The 15482-nt window shown below is 36.0% G+C and overlaps 1 protein-coding gene across 2 annotated transcripts in view; it reads left to right on the forward strand.

Annotated features, from left to right (window-relative positions):
- Positions 1-15482, forward strand: part of LOC6049586 (cAMP-dependent protein kinase type I regulatory subunit) — a 115856-nt gene that overhangs the window by 51717 nt on the left and 48657 nt on the right. The window contains exon 1 of one of the 2 annotated variants that reach the window (XM_038259955.1): positions 6933-7043. The exons of the other annotated variant lie outside the window; for it this stretch is intronic. Within the exon in view, the coding sequence (XP_038115883.1) occupies positions 7026-7043 (18 nt within the window). The 5' untranslated portion in view covers positions 6933-7025. Of the gene's footprint in view, positions 1-6932; positions 7044-15482 lie in introns of those variants that run through there. 2 annotated transcript variants of the gene reach the window in all.

Genomic DNA, 15482 nt, shown 5'->3' on the forward strand with positions numbered 1-15482 from the left:
ACTGTCAAAAATCGTGAGACATGTCATTTTATGGAAAATTAAATTAACTTTTCGAATCTGAAATAACCTGAAGGGTAATTTTTTCATTTAGAACAACATTTTTCATTTTAAAATTACGTGTTTTGTGTAACTTTGTAGGGTTATTATTTAGAGTGTAACAATGTTCTACAAAGTTGTAGAGCAGACAAAAACAAACAAAATAATATATATTAGATGTTTGTATGTATCCTTCTCGAGTTATCAGAATCGAAGAGGGTTCGGGGCAACTGATGTGTGAGTTGGCGGAGAATGACCCATAACTCAAACCTGCGAATTTAATTTGTAAAAAGACAATGGTATTAAAAAAATCTGTACTGCTTGATTGACGTAACAACACACCACGACTGGATTCCAATCCCATGGCTGGCCAACCGGAAGTGAATCAATTCGAAACTTAATTTGACCGTTTGCAGATGGAAATGCCTCGGAGACGAAAATTGGAAATGGGTAACCGTGCCGAGAACAAAACAGAGTGCGAAAATTGATTTATTCCGTTCGTTTCCCCTGGATTGCTAAAGTCTATCACGAGTGTGATTGGATCTTGGAAAGTTTAAGGCAGATGTGCAGTTTGATATGGAGTAACAAAAAATATTTGTTTGAGCATTTCCGAATATAATGGAGCCGCATGGTAATTGGTAAATGTAATGCCTTTGCGTGATTCAACTGGCCGATAATTTGTCGGTCAACCCCCAGGTGTTTTGCATAAACTCATAGTCAGCGTTATATTGGTCAAGGGGGAGGGTGGCAATGACTATTTTTACCCCATTATTGCCATCATCACTCTTGACCACGCAATGCCACGTTGAAACGTGGAATGTCCACATATTTTATGGTCCCCCATTAAAAAGGGGTTCTGATTTTTGGCTCGGAATCCGCGAGGAGCGTTTGTGGTTTTGTTGAAAACTGTTGAATAGCGTTAATTGAAGCGGATTAAATGTTTGAAACGAGTATAAGAGGAACAAATTTGATGGAATATCGCGGTTTTAAGAACGACTGAAACCGTTGATCAGAGAGAGTCGCTCACAATTGTTGACTCACTTACCAAAGATTGAGTAAACATGTTTGCTATACAAGAACAATATCAGGGTACCTTATTCCACGGTAGTACAGAATCTTCCCAGTGATTAATAAATCAATTATGGAGGCGATAACCATGATTAATACTCAATTTTCCTTTTGAACACGACCTCTGCGAACGCAGGATATCGCTAACATCGCATCTTCCTCCTGCTTCTTGGAAAAGCCCCAGGCCCGGCGTATTGGTGGCTTGATGTAGTTTTAGCAATCAAGCAATTTCTCAAACAATTAGTCTTCGTCAGCCTCGGTAATGAACCATCTGTGCGCGGCGCTCGTCTTCCAGTCTGAAGTTCTTATCCTTGCCAGATAGCAAGGGCAAGGTCGTCTTCCGGTAGGAGTAGAGGGAAGTGGGGGAAATTTATTCACTCGATGTTTTAGAAGCGCCCACTATCGATCCACTAACACCCTCTTCCGAGTAGGTACTTACTAGAGAAGGAGGTATTGCCCCACTATCGTTCATAAACAACATACGGAAACCGGAAGAACGCCCTCAATTTATAATGCTCGCTCTCCATGTGGGTACTTTCCACAATCCTTACGTGTAACTTTCAAGGGTAATTCCGTGGCATTCCGTGGCATGTGCAGCGCTTGAGGAGAAACTTACAACTTCTTCAACCTACTATTGATAACAGGAAAAGGAATCGAAACCTCCGTAATTGGTGTACCAAGCGCAGTGATCACGGAAAGCAATTAAAAGTTTTTTCTTGCAACAACCGTGTACAACAACCGTGTTCCTGCAAGTTTGGTCTTGGTAAATCTTTATTCTGGCCGTTAATTTTCTGTTGGCTTCTCCCCATTGCCCTTGGGGATTTCGCCTCAAACTTGGCGCAAAGCTTGGTTGGGCTTTGTGTTGATGAAAATTTCTTAAGTCTCTGGCCCAGGGGAAAAAACTGACCTTTTGGGCAAAGCATCTGACAAGATAATGAGGTACACACTGCATCGTATTTAAGAATAATAAATTATCATTTATAGATATTTTCAATTTCCAATTGAAAAAAAGAAATAGCTAAATAATGATAACCATTTCAAAAAAGTTTTAAGTTTAACCCTCTACAACCCAACCCCGCCTCTGGACGGGCTTCGATTTAAAAAATCGCCAAAAATCCATTTTTCAACCAATTTTTGATCTTCAAAAAGCATTGGAAAGAAAAACTTTTAAAATTTTGGAAAATTTTGGGGTTGGAAGTTTGACTTGATATATCTGACTTTGCCAATGTTTTTAAAAATGTAATTTTTTTAGGGGTCAACTTTGGCTGTGTTTTTTACGAACATTTCCTATATTTTAAGTAAAAAGAAGTATGCAGTAATTTTTCTAGTGCCCCAGACTATGCCTCTACGCATTTATTTACAATTTAAATGATAATGGTTCCATTTTATAGCAGAAAATGTGAAAAACATGCAAAAAATTGAAAAAGTTACTGTAAAAACATGAAAAATCTAGATAGGCAAAATGTAATGATAGGAGGTGGTAGAGTAGGCCAAATACTACCAAAAACAAACATAAACTAAACAAGATAAATCCAAATTAAAATACTAAAAATGAAACAAGAAAAACATAAAACAAGAGAAGTAAAGTTTTTCGTAGGACAAAAGTTGCTCAAAATGACCTCCTGAACACGGGAAAAATATTTTTTTTTCGAAAAACAAATATAGACAGTAGAGGGTTAATTTAAAAAAATGATTTTATGCTTAAGGGTGCACAGCAACCAAGGAAGTTGGTGTCTTCTTATTCTAAAATTGACAAACTTACGGACCCAATCCTGCAACAATCTGATTGTAACAATAGGCAAATTTTGTTGTATTTCGCCAGTACTTTAGGGGATGAATGAATAATTTTATCGATAGTTCCCGTAGTTTCGAAAATACTAAAATATCTGTAACAAAAATCTTGATTCAAAAGCTCTGGTTGATATGCACCGTTAAAGAATAAAAACACAGATTTCCGCCATTTTGAATGTTAGTAGTAAGAAAAAATATTGTAAAGATAAAATTGTTTAATAAATTTTACTTTTTTCAATAAAAATCACAAAACATATAAAAGTACTAAATTCGTTGCAAGTATTTTCCAAGGTTATGAATTGTTGTTTGATTTGATTGTTTGATAATTAGACAATCGCAAAGATGCTCAAGATTTTTTTTCAATTTAAAGTATTATAAAGCATGAATGCTCCTTCCCCACATTCTTCAAAAATGCATAAAATTTGTTTTTTGTATTTAATATTTATTTTTTGTAAATTTGTAATTCTGATTTGTCTCAAACTTTGTGAGTGCCCTCCCATTGGGGTTGGTGTCATTGGTTACTCCATACAAGTATCCATAAAATTTTGGCAGCTATTCATACAAAAAAGATACGTCAATATTTGAAAATCTGTAACTATTGGAGTAACATTCTGATCGATTTTGTGTCTTGGGCAAAGTTGCACGGATTTTTTGGCGATTTTTAAACTGCCTTATTTTTTACAAAAAAATTACTTCCAAAAATTCGTATGTTTTTATTTTTGAAATAAGAAGTATGGACAACAACTTTGCCGCCGAGTTAAACTTTTTTGTTCAAAATTAGAAAATAAGCCAAGCAATTTTTGACTTCAATTTTCAATATAAAATCAAATTAGCAACCGAAAAGTACTTCACGGATTTTTTGATAAAGTGCACTGTGCACACACTGATGCAGCCACTTAAAGCTTAATTTTTTTTTGAATTAAAAAAAAATATCCATGATTGTCCATTTCTAAAAAAAAAAATCGAATAATTTCAGAAAATTTACAATATATTATCTAAAAGACCTTGAACATTCGACCGCTGATTGCTGAAATACAGCGAAAAAAAAGGAAGAGAAACAAGAAAATTAAAGTTTTTTAAGTCTCATCCAAACATTCCTACATTTTATAATGCCAATATCTAAGCAACTTATGATCCAATTTTCATTTTTGAAAAATACAACATTTGTGGAATTTTATGATCTCAAATGGGCGTTGAATATTTGGCCCTTTTGAAATGGTAGTCTTGGTTTCAATATTTTCAAAATTATTTTTTCGAAAAGATCGTAAAATTTTATAACTGTTTCACCTTCCAACATTGATTGTTCTACAATCTTCTTGAATTTTTTTTTTTTATAATGTTTGGACAAACACATATGTTTAGCAAACAGGATTTTTGCTAACATGATATCAGTAGAATTTAAGCATTTTCACAGCAAATAAAGTAGTAATCCAGCTGCGTGTAAAAGGCCTGGGTGAAAAATAAATTTTGCATTAGTTTATGAAATTCTGTGTAATAATACACCCTGAAATATGTAACCCATCAGTATGGGAAACCTACTTGACCGAAATGTCAAGCTCACATATACGTTTATCCTTTTCAGTTTTCATCGGTCTGATGGCCGAGCGGGCTAAGGCGCCAGTCCTTACTGTAGGTGCTGGGTTTGAATCCCGTCGGTTGCAACTTTCTTTTGTGTTTACAAAAATTGTACATGCAGCGTGTAATATTAAGTTTCTTTTTTGAAGAAAGTGATGTGCATGTTTTTGCATGCGATTTTACCATTAGATTTTTTGCTGTGTTGTTATACTTTTTGATTGTTTTGTTAAATTTAAGCTGAATGTTTAATTTTTGCTGTAACCTCATCCACTTTGAAAAATATTTGTAGTTTTCATTGCCTATCATTTTCACAAAACTTTTTTTTTATATAATATTAACTTTTATTATTTTATTTCGAAATTCATTTGCAAATTTTGTAGACTTGATAATAAAATATAATCGATCAAATTGTTACAAACTTCTTTAAATGAGAGAAAGTGTGTCAAATTAATTTAAAATTATAAAGAGATTGGAGCTTTTGACAGATTTGATGATATTTACCGGGCCGTTTTCTAGCCTCTGTTTTTTTGTGGTTTTTATAGAATGATCTTATTATACAAGCAAATTTTTAAAATCCAATACAGTCCAGACTCGATTATCCGAAGTTTCGATTATCCGAAGGTTTGTATGGGACTTCGAATAATCGAATCACGAACAAAAAAATATTTTTTTTCTTGTTTTAAACATCAAATTCGAGTTCTGCATCCCCATTTTAGTCAAATTTGAACAGTTGATTGCCTATTAAATAATAAAATGCATTTTTTCAATATTTCAACACCGCCATATTGGCCGCCATCTTGGATTTAAAAGTTTTAAATCACTTTAACGTAGTTTAGGGGTCATACTTAAGCTCAACAATAAAAAATTCGGCAACGAATTTTTTTTGTGATTCGATTATCAGAAGTGATTTGTTTCCGAGGCCTTCGGATAATCGAGTCTGGACTGTACTAAGATGATTTCCAATCACCAATAAAAGTTTCATAAATATATTTTTGTAATTCCGTCGTGAAACTACTTACTTTTCCTGTCATTATTGAACGACGAAAAAGCCTACTTTTCTACAGCAAAATAACAGAATCAAATAGTAACACTTTTCAAAATAAATGCTGAAAATTTCTCCTTTTCAGCACTGAAATGGATGCTGAAAAGTTGAACTTTTCAGCACTTGTTTTGAAAAGTAATAATTTTCAACATTTTTTTTTAATTAAAACTGTTAATTGATTTATAATTCCACTCAAAGATTTTTTTTCGGAATTGCAAAAAATGTTGTATGGAACTCGTTGCAAAACTTGATTTTTTCAGCACATTTATCCAACTCGGTTTTGTTTAGTAATTTTGAGTTATTTTGTTTCAAGTAAGTTGAATTCAAAATATTTCTGTTGACTCTGTCAAGTTAAATTTCTATTTATATTTGCCATTTTCCTCCTCTTCGAAAACATCAAACGCTGCTACATTACACCCCCTTCAATTTTCCAATCGACAAAACTTTCCCACTAATTGAAATGCGAAACCCCCCTTGAAAATGATCGCCCACGCCTCAAATCATCACCTCTACACATGTCAACGAGCGCTTATTTTTAGCAATGAAATTGATCCCGTCCCCTCGAGTCGTACGGAAAATATCGTGAAATTGAATTTTCATAAATAAAACCCCTTTTCCAACACCTTCTGATTCACCAGCTCTCACCCCTGCTGTGGTGGTCATCCTTTTTTGTTTGTGTTTCAACCAAAGTCGTTCAAATTCTCTGTTTCCGGGAGCTGTTTGAAGAACTCGGGTTTGGGTTCGTGTATTTTTAATGTGTTTGCCCTGGCTCCATATGGTTGATGAAAATACAATTTTACATCAAACACGATTTCTTTCTTTCTCTATTTTGGGTTTTTTGAACACTAAAAATGTTAAGATTATTTTTAACTAACTTGTTTTAGAAACTTTTTTAAATTGGTTTTAAAAGTTTTGAACAGAAAATATTTTAAAAGCATTTTATTTTTAAATTTTAACTGTGAATTGAACTTGCCATGTTCGTGACAGTGAATTTGTTAAAGGGCACCCCGTTTTCTTCGCGCCAGTGTGAAGCGATAGACATCTGATTGCCATCGCCGCCGGGGCCGCACCTTTTTTTTTGGGGTAGCTCAAGGACCTTCTGGGGGAAGGACGACCTGTTGAATCGATCCAAATTTATGAGTTGCGAGGAAAACACAGAACTCTAATTTTGGACAGTTGGTTTGTCCCCGAGGGAGGAGGACCCACGAATTGACGATCAAATTTTATTTGTTTCTTTGCGAAAAAAGGGACATTCAAATTGAAATCGTAAATGTTGCGTCGTAAAAAAGTGGGATAAATCTATTAAGCTTTGATCCCTACTTAAGGCAGAATTCAATTTCAGCGAAGCGAAGAATGCTAATTAAATTATCCAACAGAAAGAAGCTTGAATTGAGTGCGAGCTAGATCTTCGAAAAGGAAAAAGCAATTAAGACATAAGTAAATAAGTGAGTGAAAGCGATTTAGTGAGAAGGAAAAGTTATTTCGCTATTCACTGGGAAGTACTGAAAGAGTCATGTTAACGCTTCCACTGGTGAGTTGATATTCCGTCTGCCTTCATCATACTCAATCCTTTTTTCCCAGAGGATCAATTTGTACGCTCTGAAAGGAAATAAAAGGATAAGTTTTGCGACACGTGGCAACTGACCCGAGCTTTCACCCCTAGAAGACTTTTCTTCCCTACAATCCGACAAGCTTTTGTTTCCATTACTGAAAGACTAACGATGAACCATTTTTCTTTTTCTCTGTGTTTCATTCCAGGTAAGTGTGAGCACCTCAATATGGTGGAGGCCAGCAGCAGTGAATTAAGTCCCGGAGCAAATGAGAAATTACTAATTTATGGCTATTAATCACGCGGTAAAGTACCAACCTACCTCTCGCAGCTGAATGCAGCTGGGAAAATGAAAAATGGGTGAATCATAATAAGTGGTGGGAGGGGTTTAAATTGTGCAGGATGTTAGGGTTTTGTGAAATGGAAATGGCTTATGCCTTATTATGAATTAGTTTGCCATTGAGTTTGTGTTTGTTGTATATTTTACTTTTTTTAACGCCCCTGAAATTTGCTTAAAACGTGTGCAAATCAAATTATAAATGTCAAACAATTCATTACTAAGGTTTCTCATCATGTTATGTTTCGCTCAAAGAAATAAAAAAAAAATGAGATATAAACTTTGAAAAATATTTGCAACGGACTGATGAACCTTTAATTTTCTGATTTTTAAAATTATTAATTTTGAGCTGTTGAATATTTTGTTTCGATTTTATGTTTTGAACGTCCTTTTCGAGTTTCTTTTTAGAATTTCATTTTTTTTAAATACAGTTCAGACTCGACTAGCCGAAGCCTCGGAAAATCTTACTTCGGATAATCGAATCAGGAAATGGCGTCCGGTGATGAAATATTGAAAAAAAATGCATTTCTTAATTTAATTGGCAATCAACTTGCCACATTTGACTGAACTCGGGTCGCAGAATTCTAATTTGATGAAAAAAGTAAAAAAAATACAATTCAATTCAATTCGGTTTATTTATGAATAATCAAGTTACAATGAGTTCATTTAGGTACATAACAGAGTTTTGGAGTTCCTTTCAGCTGTGTGTTACATCGTAATTCAATCGAATGTGTTATTACTTATAAATATTAAATAGAAGGCAAGAGTAAGAAAAAGTTTTCAAAAACTTACAGAAAGTGCAATGGGAAAAGGATAGATAAAGAGAAAGCTTAACACTAGATCACAGAAAAATATCAATTATAGATGTGCTTGATCATCAGCTCCCCAAGGGCCAGGAATTGTTCCGCCTTATTCCGGCAGCTCCGAAACCGCGTCATCATCTCCCCCGCGAGAGCAAAGAACTCCGGCAGAGTAAAGAGATCATCCCCGGTGACTTCTTGCTGGGCCGCATTGCCGTTACCGGCAGCGACCACGCTGGCGAACGAACGCCCCCATCCAGGAGGGATCGCTGGGTTGTCCGCTGGAACCGTACGCTGTCCAGCTGCAGGAACGGCTGCGCTCGTACTTCGCTGAGGAGAGTGGGACGCTGCAGCTTTCTTCTTCCTCTTTTCCTGGTCCTCGAGGTAGGCCTTGCGCGCGACGCATCCGCGGTAATTGCCGGTATGGTTGCCGTCACAGTTCGCGCACTTTACGCGCGGCTTGGTTTGTTCTGCCTTGTCCCCCAAGTCCGCCTTTCGTGGCAGTGCGCACGCCTCCGAGAGGTGTGACTCACCGCACTTCACGCAGCGGGGCCGGAGGTTGCAGTTCCGCGAGCCGTGGCCGAATTTCTGGCAACGGTGGCATTGCGCTACGTCCGTCGGGTTCTTGGCGTAAAACCGCCAGTTTACCCAAAAACCGTCCAACGTCTTAATCCGCCGCAGGTCTTGGATCTTGACGGTGCCGCGGTCGAAGTACAACAGGTACAGTGTATGGGTACCTGTTTCCGTTGTTTTGCGCGAGAGCACTTTTATCTCCCGCGGTTTTATTCCAGCGTCCGAAAGGTGCTTCTTCTGGTCGGAAACCGGACGGTCTTGGTAACCCTGCAAGACGACCTTGACAGGGGGCTTTTCGGGGTTGAATGTGTAGAAGTTGAAGTTGCTACGCTTCAATTCTTCAAGCACCAGGTCGAAATTCTTTTTGGTCAGTGTGATCACTTGCACTGACGACTTGCCGATTTTTAGACAATATCCGAGGCCTTCCAGCAACTCGTCAACATCGTCCGCCAACGTGTCCAAAACAAAAATTGGAGGTGGTCTTCGTTCCGTAGGAGAATTGTTCTTTTTTGACGTCGACACTTTTTTCCGTGCACGACCATCATCGTCGTCGTCGTCGGTAGTGCTACTACCGTCGGTGTTGTTGTTGTTTTCTTCGTCGTCGCTCAGCATCTGGAACTCGTTCCTGATGGGGATGTTGGCGGATGTTGATGTGCCACAAAAAAAAGAAAAAAAAATACATAAAAAATATGAAAAAAAAAAATATATGTTTCATGATTCGATTTTCTCAAATCCCATACAAACCTTCGGATAATCGAAGCTTGGATAAGCGAATTGAGATTTTTTATTGTTAAATTTTTTTTGGCTTGTTTCCAAATTTTCTGGATTGTATCTTTGAAAAAAAAAATGTTTTTTTCAAACAAAAATTTTTTCAATTCAATTCAATTCGGGTTTATTTGTGAATAATCAAGTTACAATGAGTTCATTTAGGTACATAAAAGAGTTTTGGAGTTCCTTACAACTGTTTGTTACATCGTAGTTCAATCGGAGACATTATTAAAGTATTGAAAAAAAAAATATTTTTTGCGAAAAATAAAATTTTGCGGTGCTGTGCATTGGAATTTCATCAAAATTCTATACATTTTTAAACAAGCCCAAACATGCTAAATATGATTATCAATGCAGAAAAATGCATTTTAGACTGTTGCATTATTCATAAATCAAACAAAAATGAATTAAAACCGCTTTGTTCAAAAATTGGCGCTTAAGACCTTTTGAAAATTAACCCGTGATTTTTTTTTTATTGTTTCAGGTTCCGCTTTTTTGAATATTTAAACTGGCGAACAAATGAAATAAATAAGTGCAGTGTTTCTGGGGACGCGCAGTCCTGTTTTCTCGCGATAATTTTCGTCTCTTTTGTGTCGCTTTTTGTGTGCATGGGGTGATTGGTCATAATAATCGAATAATGCCTTCATAAGTGCAGTGTTTCTGGGGACGCGCAGTCCTGTTTTCTCGCGATAATTTTCGTCTCTTTTGTGTCGCTTTTTGTGTGCATGGGGTGATTGGTCATAATAATCGAATAATGCCTTCATAAGTGCAGTGCTTCTGGGGACGCGCAGTTTTGTTTTCTCGCGATAATTTTCGTCTCTTTTGTGTCGCTGTTTGTGTGCATGGGGTGATTGGTCATAATAATCGAATAATGCCTTCATAAGTGCAGTGCTTCTGGGGACGCGCAGTCCTGTTTTCTCGCGATAATTTTCGTCGTAAATGATCGTAAAATTTATTCCAACATTCAGTTTTAGTATTAACTCATCAAACTATCGATTTTATGAAGAGTAAAGCGTCATTTATTTACTATTTTTGAAATTTGCTCGCGTTATCTAAATGGTAAAAACAGTAAAAATATACTGATAAGTCCAGCCCATAGCACTACTGCTCGGCTGGCACGCGTACGATAAAAATAAACTATTTTAAATAATCAATTATCTATCTTTCCGCAGCCGGCTGCCTAAGATTTAAAAATTTCAACCGATAAACAAAATGCTCATGGTCACATCACTGCCACTCGTGAATCCTGACCTCATACCCATCTACTAACCCCTCAAAACTCATGTGATACTTTGTCGGAGAAGCAGTCGATTGGGCGGTCTCTATCACTCAAGTATCGGACTAACATTCCCATCCACTTCCCCGTGACCCTACCACTGGTCGTGGCCGGCGCCGGTATTGATCAGCATGATAGGGGCCTTTGAGAAGTTGCGAAGCGAGGAAAGATAGCACCCACTCATCTTCCACGGCTCGTGGATGTAACTTCTGGAGGTCCTGGTCAATAACGGAGTAGCAACTGCGGGTGGGCACCTATGCTTATGCTTATGGCGAACAAATGAAATAAAGCTTGAAACATATTTGCAATTGTTTAAAAATAATTTTGGTTGGTATTTCAAATTTTAGTTTGTTTTTATGTTTTGAACTTCTTTATTCGCTTTAATTTAAATTCAGATTTTATAATTTTCAAATTTGAAATATTTAAAATTTGGTATTTTTGAATTTCCAAATGTTTTAATTTTGGAATTATGTATTGTTTTTTAACTTTCAAATTGTAGAATTTTCTTATTTTTTGTTTCTTTGAATTTATAATTTTGTTTATTCTGCGTTCAAGGATAAGGGAGATGAGGCATGACAGCCACCCCAAGGTAAAAACACATTCAAACTCTAAATGAAAAATAAATTTTACCTCCAACCTATTACAGATCTCAGTTGGGCTTCTTTTTCATAGAAATTATCGAACTTGGTAACTTTAAAATAATATTTTCTTTATTCTGTTGATTTAAAAAAAAACTAGGCCTTTCTTACATCCTTCCTCCTCCTGCGGGGGTAAGATGGCCAGTTTTGCATCTTACGAAACTAAAATAAAAGAAAAATAAAAACCTGATTTATGTTTCAGATACCGTTAAGGTCATCATCGTCATCATGATTGTGAATTGTATAAAATATAGAAATATGTTCCAAAATGGTTTAAGAACAGTTGATAAACCAAGCATTTTATTCAAATGACAAATCTTACGTCACACCACTAGTGTTAAGTGTTATTCAAAGTGACTGATTCAGCATAAGGAGCAATATCACTATCAAATATCATATCAGGTATTTGGGTTACTTTTATCATGTTAAGTAGTAAAACAAGAGCATGGCCGTCTTAAATATTTCACCAAATTTCCAAATACAGTTAAACCTCGCATAGTGCGCAGGCGTTACGCTTTGTATTTTTTCGATTATTCTAAAACGAAACAATATTTTTGCAATCTCTTTGAAGCTAATTGTAGATTGGAACGAGACGAACAAATTGCTTCAAGAAGATTGCAAAAATATTATTTCGTTTTAGAGTAATCGAATAAATACAAATCTTAACGCCTGCGCACTATGCCAGGTTTAACTGTAACCGCATTTTTTTTAATTTATATTTTTCATATCTCAAATAAATAGTAACATTTTTAAAATTAGTAGTTTCCAAATTTTCGAGTTTTTAATTATACGGGTTTTAAAATTGTGTAATCTTAATTTTTTTTTATTTCTATTTTTTTTTATTTTCAAATTTACAAATTGTAAGGTTTTATTTGAATTTTCTAATTTTTGAACTCTAGAATTTTTTTATTTTCTTAAAATTTTAGAGTTTTCAATTTTTTATTTTTGGGTTTTTTTTCCAGACGATTGCGGGCAACAGGGGCACGCGGTTGCTCAGCAGGATTGAACGTGTTTTCGGATCATGATCATATTACTGACTTACAAATAATTACAAAAGTGAAAGGACGTGGTTTGTTTCAAAATCTTACAGTTTATGAAGACTGTTCTCTCTGTATTACATAATGCGACTAATTTCCCGATAATTCCAAAAGAGTCCCATTTTGAGCTGGTTCAAAGGATCTTTCAAATGCAAAAGAGAGAATTCAAAAATATTAAACAATTTTTGATATGATACAATCTATTGAGCTTTTCACAATAATAAAAAATACATTTTTTAACAATACTAGCAAAATTATCAATAACATTGACTACCAAATTTCTCATTATCACCTTGAAAATACTCATGATGTCGACACTTCTCAAGTCTACCTCGCAGCGTGGGTGTCCGCCGAATAAACTTTTAAACAAATACACGCACTCACAAACTCACACCTTTCAATTAAGTTCGCTGCTCGGGAAAGGTGTTCACGCGATTAAAGCGCGACAGATTGGTAGAATCACTCTTCCCATTCACAATCCCGCGTAATAATGGTGTAAATATTTGCTTGTTTACTATGAAATCCCACACACACAGACACATGCTCTCCGATACGAACCAGCCTGTTCAGTTCTCGTATGACCTATCATTTTTATCAAGTTTCGCCCACACATGCTCGTCGTATTTACATACACTTTTATTTCCTTTGAAAGCACACAAAAAGGACACTCTCATTTTTTCTCTCTCTCTCGCGTGCTATTCTTCCCTGTAACAAGAGTGAGAGGTTCTAATCCTTTGAATGACACAAATTGGTTTGGTCGCCTATCAACGACACAGGAGGCAGGTCTCAAAACGTTAATTGGATTTTGGCGGCGCTCGAAATGTCAACTCAGGCAGCAGGCGTTACGGTTACGGACTTCCGCTTGCCAAACTTGCCATCACCCAGGAAGTGCTTCCTTTCAGGATGTCTACACGGAAAAAAAGTTGTTGATGGTCAACGTCAAAAAAGTAATTATGAAACTACAATTGGCAGTGTTGCTACACCCAACTGGCAGTCGCATGATTGTGATGCATGGCGGCATGAAAGTATATCAGAATCTGCATGAAAACTGTCCTCATGCATTTTTTGCGATATTGGGGTATGACATTTTTGCCCGTTACCGACAATTATCGACATTACCGACGGCTTTTTGGTTGTATTTCACAAAAAAGCACTTAGCAGAACGAGGATTGAACCACCAACTTCCTGGTTATTGATCCGACACGCTACCACCACGCCATGGACGCTTGATGAAATGTGAGTGAAAGAGCACCAACATATGCTTCTCTTTGGAGTGTTGCTCGGGGACAGGCCAGCATTATATGTGTTGGTGAGAACTGCAGATCGCTGAAATTTTTACACGCGGGCAAAAATGATCTACGGGCTTGCTGCAAAAAATGTTATAAAATATGACATTTTCTGCAGCAAATCCAATGTTGCAGATTTTGAGATATATTTTTCCTTTGGGTGTAAAATTATACAGATGTTTTCTAATTCGAATACTTTGTTTACGTTGTTTCGAAAGCGATCGCTGAACAAATTTCTTTCCGTGTATTCTACCGTCAGACCCGATGCTTCGTGTGCAACGGTGAGAATAATGGAGCTTTAATTGTCCCACCATCAAGTTGTGTTATGACCTTTCTCTGCAGGAGACCATCAAAGAAGGAAGGTGGGCTGTTCTCCACAGGAAATAATTTACCATCCTGTGTGGTAAAACTGGTGACATTTTTGAGTTGCGCTAGCATTCAACCGCAGCAGAATGAAGTTTCATTCCGGATGTCACTTTTCATTAGTGCCGGTAAAATTGCTCCTTTGACTAGTTGCGGTCCAATTGTTTGAGAAAGTGTAAAAAATGGTTGATTAAAAGCTTTGCCACTGATTAAAATTTGCTTGTCGGTTTTGAACTAGATGAAATCTTCATTTTAACACCGATTGTGACGAATTTTGAAGATTCGTCTTTTGGTGCTTAGTAACACAACACCAAAAGCATGTCAACTCGATGTCTCATCGTTGTTTCAAAACATACAGTGATACAAACAGAAAGTTGCGCGACATCAGCGTGAAACAAAATAAGGTTGTATCGTGGCACCCATTTGTAACGTCGCGGTCTCCCGTTTGTTGTTGCAAAGAAAAATATCTTCTTAGTATCGGTGGGAGCGAGCGTTACTAACTTGCAACAAAGACACGACCACGGGGCGACCATGGAACTTTAGTGGATGGTTGGTGATGTAGGTGGTAGGGTGGTTCTCTAATAAAAAATGATTTATTTTAAATTTTGATTTTGAAGTTAATTATTGCAAATTTGCAGATAATTAAACAACACAAATTGGTTAGTTATTTTCGAAAACCAGATAAGATGAGAAATTTTATATTGACTTTAAAAACGTAAAATAAAATTTTGGATTGCCATTTTATAAAAAAAAAGTACTGATTCAGTGATCATCATGTTTGCTGAAATTCAGTTGACAGTAAATTTTCTGCTGAATAAAAATCAGAGCACTGTGATACAATTTTTGTGAAATTTTATGGTTCTATCATGTATTTTGTAAAATTTATGTAATTACAATTTATAAAAAAAGAAAGTGAAAGAACCAGCCATGGTATGAATATTTCAATGAAAAAACTGTTTTAAAATGCCTTTGAAACCTGACGGGATGTTTTTCAAAATATGTAAATATTTTCTGCGGTACTATACATCGGAATTTCACAAAAATACAAAACATTTCCAATCGATCCCAAACATGCTAAATATGATTATAAACGCAGAAATCCCACTTCCCCAATCGACGGAAGGCGTGATCAGACAAATCTCGTCTCGAAAATGCCACCGGAGCCGACTGGTATCGAACGCAGACGGCCTTATTTGAGAATTCTGAGAAATATAATTTACTTTATCATTTACTAAAATTTTAGTTGATGAATATTCAATAAATCTTTACTGAGTTTCAACGAAAAAAAAACAGTTTATTTTATATTTCATATTTTTAACAAATAAATATATTTTATATTTTTA

This window comes from Culex quinquefasciatus, chromosome 3 (assembly GCF_015732765.1).
Source record: "Culex quinquefasciatus strain JHB chromosome 3, VPISU_Cqui_1.0_pri_paternal, whole genome shotgun sequence".
Classification (NCBI taxonomy): Eukaryota; Metazoa; Arthropoda; class Insecta; order Diptera; family Culicidae; genus Culex; species Culex quinquefasciatus.